We start from the raw sequence: 16535 nt of genomic DNA on the forward strand, positions 1-16535 counted from the left end.
TTCATGAAAGAAAACCAACGGTCATGCAAGTATGCTTTTATTATCCTTCAAATCTTCAGATATCACATATTGAGCAGTGGTTAACTTGTACTCATGTTTACAGAGAATTTCAAGTACATTGAGCTCTTGATCTTTCTGATGAAGAATGATCAAACAGAGCTGACATAAAGGTTCCTAAAACCAGCCCAAACAAATGGAGACTGAGATAAAACTACAACAAAGGCAAGGAGGAGGGAACACCTTCTCAACAACCTCTCATCCAAGACCCACTTCTAAGCAATGAAAAAAAAGCATAGAAAGGGCAAAAGACAAACAACCAAACCGGCAAGACTATACAGAAAGAATTGAACAAGCAAAAGATGGCTTCTATCTTTACTTGCTGAAACTGTAAGTTAATCGAAACTTGATGAGCGGCTCCATCTTCCCTGCAAGTAGTCCTCCAATGAGACACTTTGCTCAATGCTGCTCACAGAGAGTGAATCATCCTCCACATCAAGCAATGCAACGTTAAGATGAGACTGGATATTAGGAGGTGGAATTGCTTCATCATCCAGAGCATCAAACTCCTCTGAAGCATTCACCTGCATCCTTGCCCACTTGGTTACCTCTGCATCACCTTGAAGGAGCTTTAATACCTGTGAGCCAATAAAGAGAAAATATAATTTTAATGATGAGAGAAATTTAACTCCAATGCTTCATTTATCACATCATAGAAGAGGAAGAAAATTTTCGACTCCAATTATATATACAGTTACAGAGAGAGATGGCTTACGAGGCTCATTCGAGGACGAGACCTAGGTGAACGTCTGATGCAGAGAGTAGCAGCTAAAACCATCCACTCCATCTGATCATGGTTATAACTACCAACCAAGCATGGATCTAATAATTGGATGGTCTTTCCACCATTAAGAATTGGCTTTGCCTGGATATAATCACCCATTTCCCATTATCAGTTGATATGAAGAGGAAAATTCTGAGTCAAGGAACACCATGAGGATTACAGGGGAGGACCTACCCACAAAACTAGGCTCTCTTGGCCCTTTGGACAGTCATTGCTGATGGGCTTCCTTCCAGAAAGTAGTTCTAGGAGTACAACACCAAACGCATATACATCGACTTTGTCATTTACATTGCCATACATGAAGTATTCAGGAGCCAAATATCTGCCACAAAAGAATTTGACAACTTAATCTCAACTCAGTTAAACCCAAAAAGTAATCAGAGCAAGAAAAGATGCATACCCAAAAGTTCCTGCAACATCATTGCAAGTTATATGGGATGACAAGGATGAAGCCCACTTAGCAAGTCCAAAATCTGAGATCTGATTAAGAAAAACCCAAGGGAAACATGAAAAATTAGTGCCATATACAAATAAAGTTACTCCAGATAATTGACGAACAGATCTTAAAAGAAAATCACCTGTGGCTCAAAATCATCAGAAAGAAGAATATTAGATGATTTTACATCCCTATGAATCACGGGTTGATCACTTAGATTGTGCAGATATTCCAATGCCTCAGCCACACCCAGGGCCACCTTATATCTCTCTTTCCAACCAAATGCTGAATTGTCTTTCTTATTACCTGATAGAAACCAGGGAGAAGACAGTAGATCAGAGAAGAAGAACATAACAGGAGCTGGCAATTTAATGGTAAGCCAAACAAAGAGGTTATGTACCATGAAGGTTCTCCTCTAGGCTTCCTCTCGGTAGGAAATCATAAACCAAGAGAAGATTGTTGTCCTCAAAACAGAACCCAAAGAGAGAGATGATGTTCTTATGATGTAAAGCAGTAATGATCTCAATTTCCAAAACAAATTCCCTCAACGCATCATCAGATGGCTTCAATATTTTCACTGCAAGTTCCTTGCCATCGGGAAGATGCCCTCTGTAAACACGGCTACTACCTCCTTTTCCAATCAAATTTTCTGGAATTAGAGAGAAGACCATTAGAGGGAAACACCATTGAACATAATAGGAATAAAAGAGAATTTATAAATATAAACACAAAACTGGTAAGTAAAATAAACCTGGCTTGAAGTTAGAAGTAGCAAAGAGGAGATCCTGGTAGCCAAACAATCTGCAAGTTGCTGAGTATTTCTCATGAAGCCCTTCCAACTCTTTGGGAAGTCTCTTCAGTCCATAGCGGGGGGAAGATGGAGGTACACTAGCATCAGTTCCTACTGGAACAATCGCACCACTTTCTCCATTCAGACTGGATAAACGATCTTCAGATTGATCGCGAGTAGTGTGTTTGCTGTCAGGATGCACAACTGCCGAAAGATTCCTATTGGGTAGTCGCATTGCCCATTGGACTACAGAGATCTGCCTTACTGATGATTTCCCAAAAGTTTTAGCTTTCTCATTACGTAAAATGGCACGGTGAAGCAGTGGCCAACCGGGCTTTAGCTCAGGTAATTCCCGCAGGGAAATTGAACTTGATGATGTAACCTGTGAAGTCTTTACTGGTACCAACGCCAAAGATTTATCTTCAGCATTGCCACCATTAGATTCCTCTGAAATTGTGGAACCATGGGTATCCCTTGAAACAGGGTCTGGTGTACAAATTGAACAATTCCGTTTCATGGAAACTGGGTCAAAATCCCTGGCTTTCAGGGCATCTGCCTCAGAATTTCGCCGACCTTCCTCACTAATTTTCCCTTCTACTACAGCAGAGGAGACTTCATTTAGTACTTTGGAGCTCTTGCTGAACGACCGGTGAATTGAACAAATAAGTTTTTTCGTTGGACGATCATTCACTCCTGTAACAAAAGAAGAAATTAAGTAAGAATTTCATTAAAAATCAAGTCCAGAATGAATGTTACAGAAACACTTTCTCTGCAAAAAAAAAAAAAAGAACCCATAGAAAAGAAATAAATATCAACCTCGTGAGTCACCGATGGACTCTGAATTTGATTCCCTTTCAAACACGACTTTTCCATTATTAACGGCAAGCACCAAACAGTCCTTCGAGAGCTTCTTCGCACAGTACTTCGCAACCGAAACCGGTGACCCAATTGCATGGTGGTGCGTAGCAGTCCCGACAATGACCTTAGTAGCAAGGTAAGACTTCGCTTCCCGCACCAGGACCCGGCGGATCGATGACCCTCTACAGATCTTAAGCTTAAGATCCACCTTCAACATTTCCACCAAATTAGTCTCTTTTTGCAACGAAATTAAAAAACAAACTAAAGAGATCAAAAGAACTAATAAATTAAACCTGTTTCAGGTTGCAGAATCCTTCATAAACTGCGAGCACTGAATCAAACGCCTTAACAAGCGAGAGAAGCGATGATTTACCATCTTTGTCCAGAATTTCTAACCAAAAAGACGAAACCCACAAACCAAAATCAACACTTAACAATCAGTAAACTAAAACAAAAACCAAAAACAATTAATTTCCCAACTGCCTCACCAGTATTGCTGAGAACATGCAGAGCAATCACTCTGTCTCCAGGCTGAGCCACTTTGACGAGAGCCCATGTCAGTAACTCTCTGCTTTGCTGATCCAACTTCATTCCCACCACAACCGTCGGGCAATCCCCACCATCGCCACCGCCGGTTACCCCTCCGGTGAGAAGTGTTCTCATCATTGTCATCTCGCTTCTTCAACTCCGTCAATCAGATCCCAACGATTTTCTCTTTCCCGCCGTTGCTCTTCGGTCCCTCCATTCGTCCACGCATTTTGCCTGAAAATAACTGATTTATACATCATTGCCCAACATGGCTTTTAACTGCCATTGCTTAGCTTTTATTTGCTTTTCTCGACAGCAAACCAAAAGTGAGAGAGAAAGGAAGAATGCAGTATACGGTAAGCCAGACCCATTATATTATCATACAGCATCTCTTCATATCAATCTCAACCGTTCATTTGGGAAAGGCAAGTGGGCCCACTGTAGTAAATAAATTTGGATTATTTTATATTATTATTAAATCATGATGAAGAAATGATACTTATGGTATGATTACTAGGGCCCAAGCCCATCTGGTCTTGATAGAATAGGCATGGATACAGCGTTGTTGGGCCCACAATTTGGATTTTGCTTGATGGGTTGAACCAAGCACCACACCAGTTTACTCTAAGATGGAATGAATGCAAGTGCCCAGTTGATGTGGATGGTTGTGGGCCCTGACCAATTGAAAGGGGGAAAGGAATCAACACACGGCAACGTGGGTATCCCATTGTTGACACGGATGGTGGTGGGCCCATTATGTGTCCCCTTAGGTGACGTAGATGGTGATAAGGCCATTGATGCCTTAAAAATGTGGGATCAAATCTACAGTTGTAGCACCCAAGGATAATGCTTTGCTTGCCTTTTGAGACCTGGCTGATTTTATTGTGCCCTAAGATAAGGGTATCCTGGTACTTTTATGCTCCACCATGTAAGCACTGCAATAGAAAATAAAACGGGAGGGTTAAAAGAAGATAATCCAAGGTTAAAAGGTGATACTTTGTATGACAAAAATGCCCTCAAAATAAATTCCAATTAGATATTTCTTTTGGGTTCTGATTCTGTGAGGGTTCCCTCACGTTAAGGAATACTTCTTGCCCTCTGATCAGAATCTACTTGATACACATACCCAACTCTAATTTTACTGTAAGCCCTAAAAAAACCCTAAACATAACCATATGTTGTTAATTGGGTCCACAACTTTGAGGGGTGGAGTTCCAACTCCATCAATATATTAAAAAAAAAAGATTCCAATCCATGAACCATATTCAATTCCTTCATCTATCAGAAAAAAAAAAAACACTCATTTAGATCTTTCATGGGGCCCACAGATTATGTTTGTAACCATCTATTTAAAATCTTAAACCATATCAGTGATCCCCATGTTCTTGGTTTCTGATTCAATGAAGGTCCCCTCGCATTAGGGAAGACTCTTTGCCCTCTGATCGGAATCTACTTGATATGGGATTGGGGGGGGTTCGACTACTCCAACCCAAGAGAGAACCAAATTGACCACTCATTTAGATCATTCATGGGACCCACAGACTGTGATCTATAACGGGGAATGGAGTGTGATGTTTGTAAACATCCATTTAAACCATATTAATGGTTGGTTCCGTGAGTATCAGAAGTGGGGCCAGGGTTACCAGTGGGACCAAGGCATGCACCATCCTCTCACTCTCTCTCTCTCTCTGTATTATGATATTCCGAGCTTTGGCATGAACCATTTGTATACGGACCCGTTTGCGTGCTTTTGGGAGGGCATGAAGCAGGTGGTTCGTGGCAAGGTGTCTACTGCTTTTGTGAATTTATTTATTGGAGTTAGCAACTGATTCATACGTTTTTATTCAATTGCCTTTCCTAATGAAACAAGGCTCTGGTTGGTAATATCTTCATGCATGAAGTGAAGCTGATTGTTTTGATTGATGAGGACCTTGATGAGATCATAATGGTAAAAGAAAAAAAGGTTTGGTTGTAGAGAAAAAGAAGTCTAGGGGTGTGTCAAATGGGTCGGGTTAAGTGGTAAAATAATCCGATCCTATTCGGGTCGGGCCAATATTAATTGGGTTTTGGATAGGGGTGGATTTGAACCGAGCCAAGTCGAATAGTATCAGGTTCGAGCTCAGCTCGAGACTATTCTACAAGGTTCAAGCTTGGTTCAAGCCAAAACTTTGAGCTCGAGCTCGGCTTGAGTCAAAAGTTCATAAGTTCGAGTTTGGTTCAGTTTGGCTCGTTTTAAAAATTTTTTATTATATATTTTGTAAATATTTTATTATAAAAATATTTAGAAAAAAAATTATTTTATGAGCTTAAGCAGCTCGTGAAAAACTCGGCTCATTGCCACCCCTACTTTTGGGTTGGGGTTCAGATGATCCCGTTTTAAGTCTGATTCATTAATATTGTAACATTGAAATATTTGATATATAAACTTTATTGACTATATGTTCTCATTGTGTATTGAGAACATCTCTCCCTAATAGGGGTGCAACTTGGATGAGCCCAATCCGAGCCTGAAGCGGACCAGCCCAAAATTGTACATGGGTTGGGCTTGGTTTTTCAATCCTCGGGTTAGGCTTGGGCCCAAGAAATTGGGCTTTTTTACTTTTTGGGCCGAGGCCAGGCCTAGCTCTTAGGTAGCCCAAACTTGACCCGAGCTATATATATATATATATATATGTGTGTGCATATATGTGTATGTATATATGTATATATGTATAATTTTAGAGTAGATTCTTTGATCAATCCAAGCCCGGCCCGGGCCTGAGCCTAAATCAAATTCATCAAATTATAATGCAGGCTGGACTTGGATTGGAAAAATCAAGTTTAGTCCGGGCTCTGGCCTTAAGCCCAAATTTAAGAGTCGGGCCTAGGTTGACCATAAACCCAGCCGAACCCGCCGACTTACACCCCTACTCCCTAAGTGTTTCGGAAGAATGAGGGTAGGAGATCCGAATTCTATTATTATATATGGGATGAGATGGATTTCGGTTGAGACAAATCTGTGCTGAACCCGATCCGTTTACATTCCCTAAACTCTTATCTCAAAAATTAAGCTACTTATCCACTACATCAAATAACTATTTTGGTTCTGGGGCCCAAATAACTTGCCCCATGTTGGATATCAAATAAGCAGGGCCCACCAATTGATGGGCCCATCTGTCTAAGAAAGAGCATGCACAAGGCCATCGGGCTTGGGAATTATTTTCTAATATTTTTCAGCTACTTCAGTGTTTCAACCTTTGTGAGAGAGGAGAGGAGTAGGTAGAATGAGGGAAGTAGACTGGAGTAAAATTTTGGTATGATTGTCTTGACGTGAAACCATAGTAAGTATTGGCAGTATAAAGTAAAGACAAGGCAGGAACAGTGAAATTGAGTCTTGAGTCTTGACTAAGTAATAAAATTCCCCGTCGCAAAAGTGGGTGGTTTTTTAAGAAGGCCCTTCACCATTTAAAACCTGTTTCAGCTTGTGCAATGTGGTGGGGTGAAGCAAAAGGGTCCTGCATCTTCTGTAAGCAAAATTCATGTGAATACGGTGGAAGCAAGACATTTAATTGTAGGGAAATTGTCTAAAATTTATCATGAATTTTTAGCATTTTTTTTTAATTCATCGCAACTTTTCAAAATGTCTAAAACTCACCATCTCAGTAAGTTTTATTTTCTAAAACTTATCTTCTGTTAGTGCACCGTTAATGCTTCTTAACAGAGGTGTTCACATCAGCATAAATAACAATTTTTATGATCAAATTACCCTTGGGTGGCGAATTAGAAGAAAAGGTTCTTTTCAGTTTTCAATTTTTATGGTTTTTTTTTTGCATTTTTAATGTTTTGTTATAATTTCTAATGTTTTTATAATTTCTGTTTTTTTTTATATTTTTCTATTTTCTATAATTTATAAATTTTCTTGTATTTTTTGTTATTTATTTGCAATTTCTGTGTTTTTCTATAATTTTTTGTGTTTTTTCTACATTTTTTATTTTCTGATTTTGTTTTTCAATTTCTATAGTTTCTATAATTTGAAAATAATTTTTTATTTTGTTTGAAATTTCTATACTTTTTTACATTTTTTGAAATTTCTGTGTTTTTATGTATTTTATATTTAAAAATATTTTTTTGAACTTTTTTTCTATTTTTCATGTCTAATTATTAAAATATATGCATATATTTTATATTTTTCTATGAAGGTTAAAATGGTAATATATTAACACCCGCTAGTTTGTTTAATGTCAAGTTAGTGGCATGGTGAGTTTTAGACATTTTGAAAAGTTGTAGTGAGTTTAAGAGAAATGCTGAAAACTCAATGTGAGTTTTAGATAATTTCCCTTAATTGAATATTAGGAATATTTTCTGTACTTGTATGTTAAATATATGGAAACATATATGTACCTGGTGTGTGGTTAGATGTCATGCTCTCACTGTATTCCTACCATTGCATTCGATCTATGACAAGTGTCTTATTATGCATGTCATCTTTATACATATGTAATAGAATAGTTGTCACTGGCTGAATGCTAAGTGCATATAAGCTCAACCCAAACAAGTGCAGCAGATCAGAATTCATCTTCTTATGGCATGGACAGTGGGCCTCACTTGGACACTACTCTATCCCATTTCAATTCGTCTCTCTATGGTATAGCTAGTTCCCAGTGGACCTCATATGCACCCTGCTCTATCTCATGCTTGAGTCTCTAATAAAATCTACCTACCATTTGGGAGTCTGGATCTTCTGTCCACACAAACTCTGCCCATGTCTACCCACATATAATTGCAGCCACGTGGAGAACATCTCATCCTTCTACATAGCATTATGCAAGGGGAGATGTTCCCAATTCATGGGGGTAGTGTCATGTGGGTAGATGTGAGCAGGTGATCCAGAGTCACCAGGTCTGACCCAACACTTGTGATACCAAAAAATCTCGTACAATGTGGTGAATTGCTATTTGAAATTTGGATTAGTAGGGGTGTTCACCAATTTCAAATAGCAATTTCAAAAAATCTCGTATAATGTGAAATTTGAAAATAAAACCATTCACATTGTCGAACACTCCTTTAGATTTGTATTCCTAGAAAAACAAAACAGGGTGCTAAAAACCATCATCATCAGCCAACCCTTGTCACAACTATATGGGGTCAATTACATGAATCATATTTCTTGATTTCTGTTCAATGTCATATCTATTGTCAAATTATGAGTGCTTAAATCATTTCTTATTATCTTCATTCAAGTCTTTTTTGTCTGCTTGACTCTTCGTAGTCCCTTCAACTTATAATATATGACTTCTAAAAAAAAAAAAGTACTACAAACATATTCTCCTTTTAAGTCATGCTTGATAAGTTCTAAGTTCTAACCCCACCGATGACGCCTGAGCCCATGAAAAAAACAAGCAATATTGACAAAATAGGTTAGATCATCAATATTAGTTGAAAGAGAACAAAGCAACAAAACCGCTTTGTCTTTCTTTTGAGACTTAGAGAATCAAATTCTCTTTTGAGTTTTGACCAACTTGTATGTACAAAGTATAGTGATTAAATTCATATCTCCTTTTCATGAACAGAAAAAAATGTTGTTTGGAACATTTCATCATAAAGCCATGCTTTTCATAAAATAATTAGTTCTAAATAGAAGTTTTCTAATAATGATCATGATACCACAATTGGCCATTGGAATCAAATCCACAAAATTTCAAGATTGGCCATTAATTAATTAGCATAAACAAAAGATGGATTCCAATTTGATGGTTACTAAACTCTTTTAATGGCTAGAACCCAGGCTGGATCAGTGTAGATTAGACCTTTCCACGGGCCAAGCTTCTGGCTTGGTTTTACATTGAGGCTCAGGCTTTGGGCCAGGTTTGGCGATGTAAACTGATCGGATCATATTCGAATCAAGGTATATCTGAATTTGATCTGACATTGCTAACAGTCAATCCATTTGATCCGATACAATCCGAAGATTCGATCAGATTTCATAATTATGGATTTGAATTCAAATCGGATGAAGAAGTCAGATTTTTGGATATATGATCCGATTCAATTTAAATTTCTTAAAATATTAATAAATTACTAAAAGAAAAATAAAATATAATAATTTAAAAAAGGAAAAACAAAAAATACAAGTATCTTTTCAACTATTTTCATCATATATATATATACACACACATGTTTTAATAAAAAATAATTAATATAACAAATTTACAAAAATGCATATAAATAATATATTTATAAATAAATAGCATATATGTGTTATATATATTTATATAAATAAATAACATATATATTGGATTGGATCAATATTTTTTAACCGCTGTTGACCCGAACAATCGGACCGTTTGGCCTAGAAACCGTCCAAGCAACTGATCTTGTTTCACCCCTAACCCGTTCTTGGGTAAAAAACTGCTGACCCGGGCAGCCGAATCATCGACTTGTTTGACCCGGACAGCAGTTCACAATTTAAAAAAGTTGCAAGAGGAGAGAAACATAAGACCTCAGATCTGAGATCCAATCTGAGACATGAACTTAGATCTGAGATCCAGGACAAAGAGAGAGAGAAGAAGAAGAAAAAGAGGAAGACTACAGTATAGACATTGCAAAGTGAGAAATCGATCTCAGATCTGAGATCCGAGAACTCAGATCTCAGATCTCAAATCTTAGATTTGTGTATGTTGTCGTTGCTATCGCCATTATCGTCACAGGTGAGCATCAAATCCTCCTCCTCCTCTTCCTTCTTCTTCCCTCCTTCCCTCATTCCCTCCTTTCCTTTCTTTTCTCTTCTTTTCTTTTTTTCCTTTCTCCTTTATTTCTTTCTTTTTTTTCTTTCTCAACCGACAACGGTCTCTTCTCCATTTTCCTTTCTCATATAAACATATAAATATTTGCCCTAATGTAAAGTTGCAAACCGTTCGAACCGTTCAACCTGGACAGTTGAACCACTAACCTGAAAACCGGTAGCTAGAACTATTCTATTTCTGGATCAGTTTTTAAAACCTTGGATTGAATAGGGGGCGATCCGAATCTAATCCAATTTCTGATTGGATCCCATTTCCTGATTTAATCTGATCCAAAAATCCGAATAGAGGATATTTGAATCTAACAAAATAGGATTGGATCGGATCAGAATCCAATCCATTTTGCAACCCCTAGCCAGGCTCATTGAGATTTTGACAAAACTTAAGCCTGAGTCCACCTATGAAAAGGTCTAGTGTAGACGTAAACCATTTTCTATCATAAAAACAAGCCAACCTAAACCCTATAGGAAAAGGTAACAAGTTTAGAACAACCCTATTATAAGTCAGCCACTAAATATTGCAATAAATAGGGATGTCAATGGATCAGGTTTGGAAGGGGTTTCCGGCTCAACTAATCGAGTAACTCCAACCCAAACTCGAACTGACCCATTACATATGCAGTTACATAAAACAAGCCTATATACACAAATATCTCAATGATGAAAAATCGACATGTATATCTTTAAGTTTAAAATGGGTTCACCTCAACTCGAAACTCGACTAAGGCTGATCCGACCCTAACCCAGGTCAGTATGGCTTTATCACATAATTCGGCCCATTGTCATTTTTGACTTAAAAATTGTGGAAAATGGATTCCTAATTGATAAGTTAAGACCATGGTTTTTAAAATCAGACCAGAAAAACCAGGAATCGGTTAGGTGATCAGTTCCGTTTTTCCTTAAAATTGGATTTTCTCAAAAAACTGTTGATTTTGGTCAGCAAATCGTTGACCTGGGCAGTTAATCGTTCGAACGGTTTTGACCTTTTTTTATTTTATTTTTATTTTTTTGTCAGGACAGGCCAACCATTTGATTTGAATGATTGGACCATTCAACCCGGTAACCAGACCTCTGACCGATTCAGTCTCCAGGTCAATTTTAAAAACCATGGTTAAGACATTTGAAGAAGTATAGTAGTGAATGTTTATTTTTATGTCATATTCTCCTTAGATAAATGATATTATCCATTCCTTTTTTTTTAATACAAAACTTACTTGTAAAAGAAATCTTAATTTTTATAGGTGGCAAGATCTCTTGAGCTTCAATTATTCACCCTCTACGTCTTATTTCAACTGTCCTACTTTTTCTTGGGTTTTACTTTTACCATACCCTGTTAAAGTCACATTTCTCTCTATCTTTCCTACAAACTCACTTTCTAGATGCCCTTTTAGGGGGTGTTCCTCCTCAATGGTTTTGCTTTTCAAAATGAAAACAACTACCATATTAATTGTTTTTGTTTTGACTAGGGCTGTCAATTGGACTGGATTTGGTCCAGTCTGATGTGAGTCTATTATAAATGGACCAATCCAATCCAATGAATGCTTTAGATCAATTTGGACCGGTTCAATTCAATGTCTGGACCATCCAATTTATTCAAATTCATTTTGATTTAGATTGGTTTCAACCCAAACCTGGTGGGTTCATTGACACATATATTCTTATCTTATACCAATGGACCAGATAGTGGCTTAATCCAATCCAATTCAATATAAATTTGTTATGGATGGACCAGGTCCAATCGAGTCTAATAAATATTTTGGACCGGATTGATCCAATCCAATATGTCCTATTGATCTGCCCAATCTGTCCAAATTGATTTTGGACTGGATGGGGTCCAATCCAAAACCGGTCCATTGACACCCTTAGTTTTGACTAATAAAATCATGCATACTAGCAAACATTAGACCTGTAAATGGACTCCGAAAGTCTGAAACCCCATTCAACATCTGACCCAATTAACATCCGAATCCAATTATATATAATTCAAATTATAATTTTATATATTATAAAGTGTATATATATATACACTTATTATACATGTGTGTATATATATGTACAAGTTAAAATAATAAATTTTGTATTTATTTTAAAGAAATATGAAGTGGATTCTAATTACATAAAAATCTGATCCAAATTCGATAAGATTCGAATTCTATCCAAGATCCCTAAATTTAAGTGGGTTTTAGATTTCAATTTCATTGAATTGATAAATTGCCAGTTCCGAACTGAATCCACACCCAATTACAACCCTAGCAAACAGAAACAGTCACCTACTCTTATTCAACTTTTATAGTATCCTGTACTCTCTAATTAAAAAAGAAACATATATAAAATAGAGAAAAATATAAATAAAAGTGGTAAATGCTTTTAAATGTTCACGTTATTGTCATATTCCTTGAAGAAATTAATTAAAGAATTTCTTATACAAGACAATTAATGCTTACCACAACCCATTGATATCTATCAATGGTAGAAAAGCTAAAGCTAAAAACCAAAAATAGTACAGAACAATTCAAGACTCCCATCATTTTTAAACCCCACAAAGAAGATTCTATAGCAAGATTAGTGGATATGAACACAATGCCGACAATTCTATTACTCTCACCATTAATTCAAACTCCTATGGTAGGCAATAGATATTCCCCATAAAGCAATTTGGTTGGTCATCCACTAAAAAAAATTATTGGTAACATAATCATTCTTGAGTGAGACAATTCCACGTCCCACAAGTTGAGAATTTGCTAAGAGCAAAATAAGAGGGTTGATGAAACAGTCTTCAGAGTTTTGGCAAGCTCAAATTGGTCTTTTTCCGTTTGGTAATAAAAAGCTGAAAAGATGAGATCAATACGTATGCGCGGAAAGACCCAAAAAGATCGAAAACTTTAAATTTCAAGAAGCTTCATACAAAGCTTTATGGTCTTTTTACGTGATAAATAGCCTCTAAATGCATTTTTTAAAACTTGATAGACTAAATTGCTTACCAAACGATTTTTATCTTTAAAGACAAAACTCCAAAATATCAATATGTTTTGAATATTTGGGCTATTAAATTCAGTCACTGTTAATTCATAGGGTGAATGTTGCTGAACCAATCCAAATCCGACCCGATCACAGCTATAAGGAAGACCCGTTACAACACATTGTGCGATGTGGTGAATTGTGAAATTTTGGATTATTAGGCGAACCAAGACTCTGAACTCTGAAGATCTAAGGAGCCTGTTTACCTCCAAAGTTATGGCTGCTAAGTTCTAATAACCTCACCGACACTCAACCCAGGTAAGAACAAGAGAACCACGTAATATCGACAAAATAGGTTAGATCAATCTTAGTCGGAAAGAGAATAAAGCAAAAAAGTCATTTTGTCTTTCATGTTTATACTTTCTTTAATGGGCCATTTCTTGTTTATAATTGATAGTTAGTGATCAAGTTTTCTTTTTCTTTTGATCAATTTATATGCACAATGCATAATGATAACTTTGATATCTCCCTTTGAAAAAAAAAATTAATGACTTTAAAAAAATGGGAAATTTTCACTTTAGGGTATACTCTGAACTTTTGGGGTAATGTCAAGTTAGCATCCGAACTTTCAAATGTTTCACTGCAGTATTTAAATTTTTAAAAAGTGTTAAATTGGTCCAAAACGTGTCACTGTAGTATCCAAACTGATGGTGCGCAATCCAATCACTCCTAGCTGGCACTTGCGTGACTCCTGAAAGGTAACTAAGATGGAGAAGATGAAGAATCCCCGGGGGCTTGCCCGACGAGAACACTTCAACGCTTAAGTTAGAATTCTGTGAAAGATGCAAAGAGATGATGAAGGCTAAGAGTGTAAATAGTGCGAGTATGTGGAAGTTACCTCCGTTCCTTGAGATTGAGTTTCTTATAACAAAACTCGGTTGCATCAGGCCCACTAGCCTCTGACAGGGCAGGTATAACCGCCACTGTCATCCTGTCGTAGCCATTATAGGCAGGGCTGAGGTGGCACGCACAGGGCCGTCATTGCAGGGTACATAGCCTGTCAAGTGTAAGGCACCCTCTAAAGGTGGTAGACACGACACTGTCTGACGAGGGACATGGTTGTTGTCCCCAGATTTGCCGGGTACGGTGGTCGGGCAGGAGATCTTCCTGCGATATGCCAAACTGCTCTTTCGCGAATTACCCCATGTCGAGCTATCCCGCAAGTGGCGAGCTGCCCGTGGCGAGCTGCCCCAAGCTGCCCCGCCCGAGGTATCTTTACCTCGGGGTATCTAGAGGCGGATCGGGGTGTTCCTATTTGGGAGTGGCCCAAAATCCACTGGGAGGAGCTCGGGCATTAGGAAAGGTCAGGGGGTCCCGAGCTCGGAGGTAGCTCGGAATGTCTTAGCCTTGGGGAGGAGGTGCGGGTCAGGCGGCTCTCGACGAATAGCTTATCCCGCCGAGTTGCCAGGCTGAACTCGGTGGGCCCTTCCCTCCGAGTTGCAGTTGCGCTTGCTGTGTTGTCATGCTGAGTCATTGCTTGAGCAAGGTCATGCACACGTGTACCCGTGTGCTGGCGGTGTTGACCCAGCGCAGGGAGTTCATGTCGCGTCGAGTGGATTTGGCCTCGGGGCACGAGTTGCTTCGTCACGTGACTTGCCTAGCTGGACCGACCTCACGCGGCTTGTATTGGAGGTCATACTCGTTGAGCTCAATGGCCCACTTCGTCAATCGACCAGAGACCTTGGGCTTAAGTAAGACTTGCCTCAGAGGTTTGTTGGTGAGGACGATAATAGTATGAGCCTGGAAGTATGGACGGAGCTTCCGAGCAGCGATGACTAGTGCATAGGCTAGCTTCTCTATCTCTGGATATCTCATCTCTGCTCCCTCCAATACTTTACTAACATAATAGATGGGTCGTTGGACCCTATCTACTTTTATAGTACTGAGCTGACCACTTCGTCACTTGCCGAGAGGTACAACTCTAAAATATCGCCCTTTTCGGGCTGGGTTAAGATTGGCACACTAGCGAGGTACTTCTTGAGCTCGTCAAACGTGAACTGGCAGTCTTGGGTCCATTCGAACCCTTTGCTTTTAATTGCCTTAAAGAAAAGCAAACAACGGTCCGCCGACTTGAACACAAAGCGGCTCAGGGCGGCTATGCGGCCATTCAACCTTTGAACCTCCCTCAACTTCCGGGGTGGTCTCATGTCTAAGATGGCCTTAATCTTATCCGGGTTGGCCTCAATACTGCACCAGTTAATGATGCATCCTAGGAATTTACTCGAGGTAACACTGAAGACACACTTGTTTGGATTCAATTTCATAATAAATTGTCTCAGAATTTGGAAGACAGAATGTAAGTCTTGTATTAATTCGTGTGAGAATTGAGTTTTGACGACCATGTCATCTACATAACGCTCTATTTTTCTACAAATTAATGGCTCAAACAATTTATTTACAAGCCTTTGAAAGGTTGCCCCAGCGTTTTTCAACCTGAAGGGCATAACCTTGTAACAATATATGCCGAACTCTATAATGAAGGCAGTCTTTTCTTCGTCCGCCGGGTCCATCCTGATCTGGTTATAGCCCGAATAGGCATCTAAGAAAATCGGCAACTCGTGCCCCGGGGTCGCGTCCACCAGGCTATCGATTCTAGGGAGTGGGAAGCAGTCTTTTGGGCAGGCTCGGTTTAGGTCGGTGTAGTCAACGCACATGCGCCACTTGCCGTTAGCCTTCTTTACCAGCACTAGATTGGCTACCCAGCTTGAGTAATGGACTTCTCTTATGAAGTCAGGTGCGAGGAGCTTCGCGACCTCCTCGTCGACTGCTTTCCATCGCTCCGGGTCTAAGTTGCGTTTCTTCTATCTAACGGGTCTAACTACAGGATCAGTATTAAGCTTGTGAGTTATAAGACTAGAATCTATGCCGAGCATCTCTACCGCGGACCATGCAAAAACATCTAAGTTTTGAAATAGGAAACTTACCAGTTTGGATCGTAGGGGTTCCTGGACTGAAGCACTGATCTGAAGTGTTCGAGTTGGGTCTGCTGCTGAAGTTGGAACAACAACTGTTTCTTCTGTGGGTGTAGCTCGCTCTTCGCTCTGCTCCATAGGCCGCTCCAGTTCGAGGTCGTCAGCCACCTTGGTCTTCCCCTTAAGGGCGGCGACATATCACTTGCGGGACTCAAGCTGGTCGCCCTGCGCTACCCCCACACCGAAGTTTGTAGGGAACTTCATTGCCAAATGATAAGTGGAGACCACCTGTAGGACATGGGTGATCAGCCGACCTATTATGGCATTGTATGGGGAGGGGGTCGCGACCACCAAGAAGTCATGGTTGAGTCTGA

At 39.1% G+C, this 16535-nt stretch overlaps 1 protein-coding gene across 1 annotated transcript; it reads right to left on the reverse strand.

Moving 5' to 3' along the window:
* On the reverse strand, positions 1-3801 carry LOC148873878 (protein kinase STUNTED-like). The gene is made up of 10 exons (XM_088962010.1): positions 3414-3801; positions 3219-3316; positions 2884-3133; positions 2029-2760; positions 1678-1926; positions 1420-1583; positions 1242-1321; positions 1016-1163; positions 773-922; positions 1-635 (listed from the first exon to the last, which is right to left on the reverse strand). Exons 1-10 carry the CDS (start codon positions 3595-3597, stop codon positions 393-395), a joined length of 2298 nt encoding a protein of 765 aa, XP_088818136.1. The 5' UTR covers positions 3598-3801; the 3' UTR covers positions 1-392.
* Positions 3802-16535: the final 12734 nt, after the last annotated feature.

This window comes from Nelumbo lutea, chromosome 1 (assembly GCF_056320005.1).
Source record: "Nelumbo lutea isolate HS-2025 chromosome 1, American lotus-T2T, whole genome shotgun sequence".
Taxonomy (NCBI): domain Eukaryota; kingdom Viridiplantae; phylum Streptophyta; class Magnoliopsida; order Proteales; family Nelumbonaceae; genus Nelumbo; species Nelumbo lutea.

Coding starts and splice junctions, on each gene's coding strand:
- LOC148873878 (XM_088962010.1), bottom strand. CDS start 3,597: ATGACAATGATGAGAACACTTCTCACCGGAGGGGTAACCGGCGGTGGC. Junction 2,761..2,883: donor GTCCATCGGTGACTCACGAG/GTTGATATTTAT, acceptor CTTTTGTTACAG/GAGTGAATGATCGTCCAACG. Junction 1,927..2,028: donor TACTTCTAACTTCAAGCCAG/GTTTATTTTACT, acceptor CTCTAATTCCAG/AAAATTTGATTGGAAAAGGA.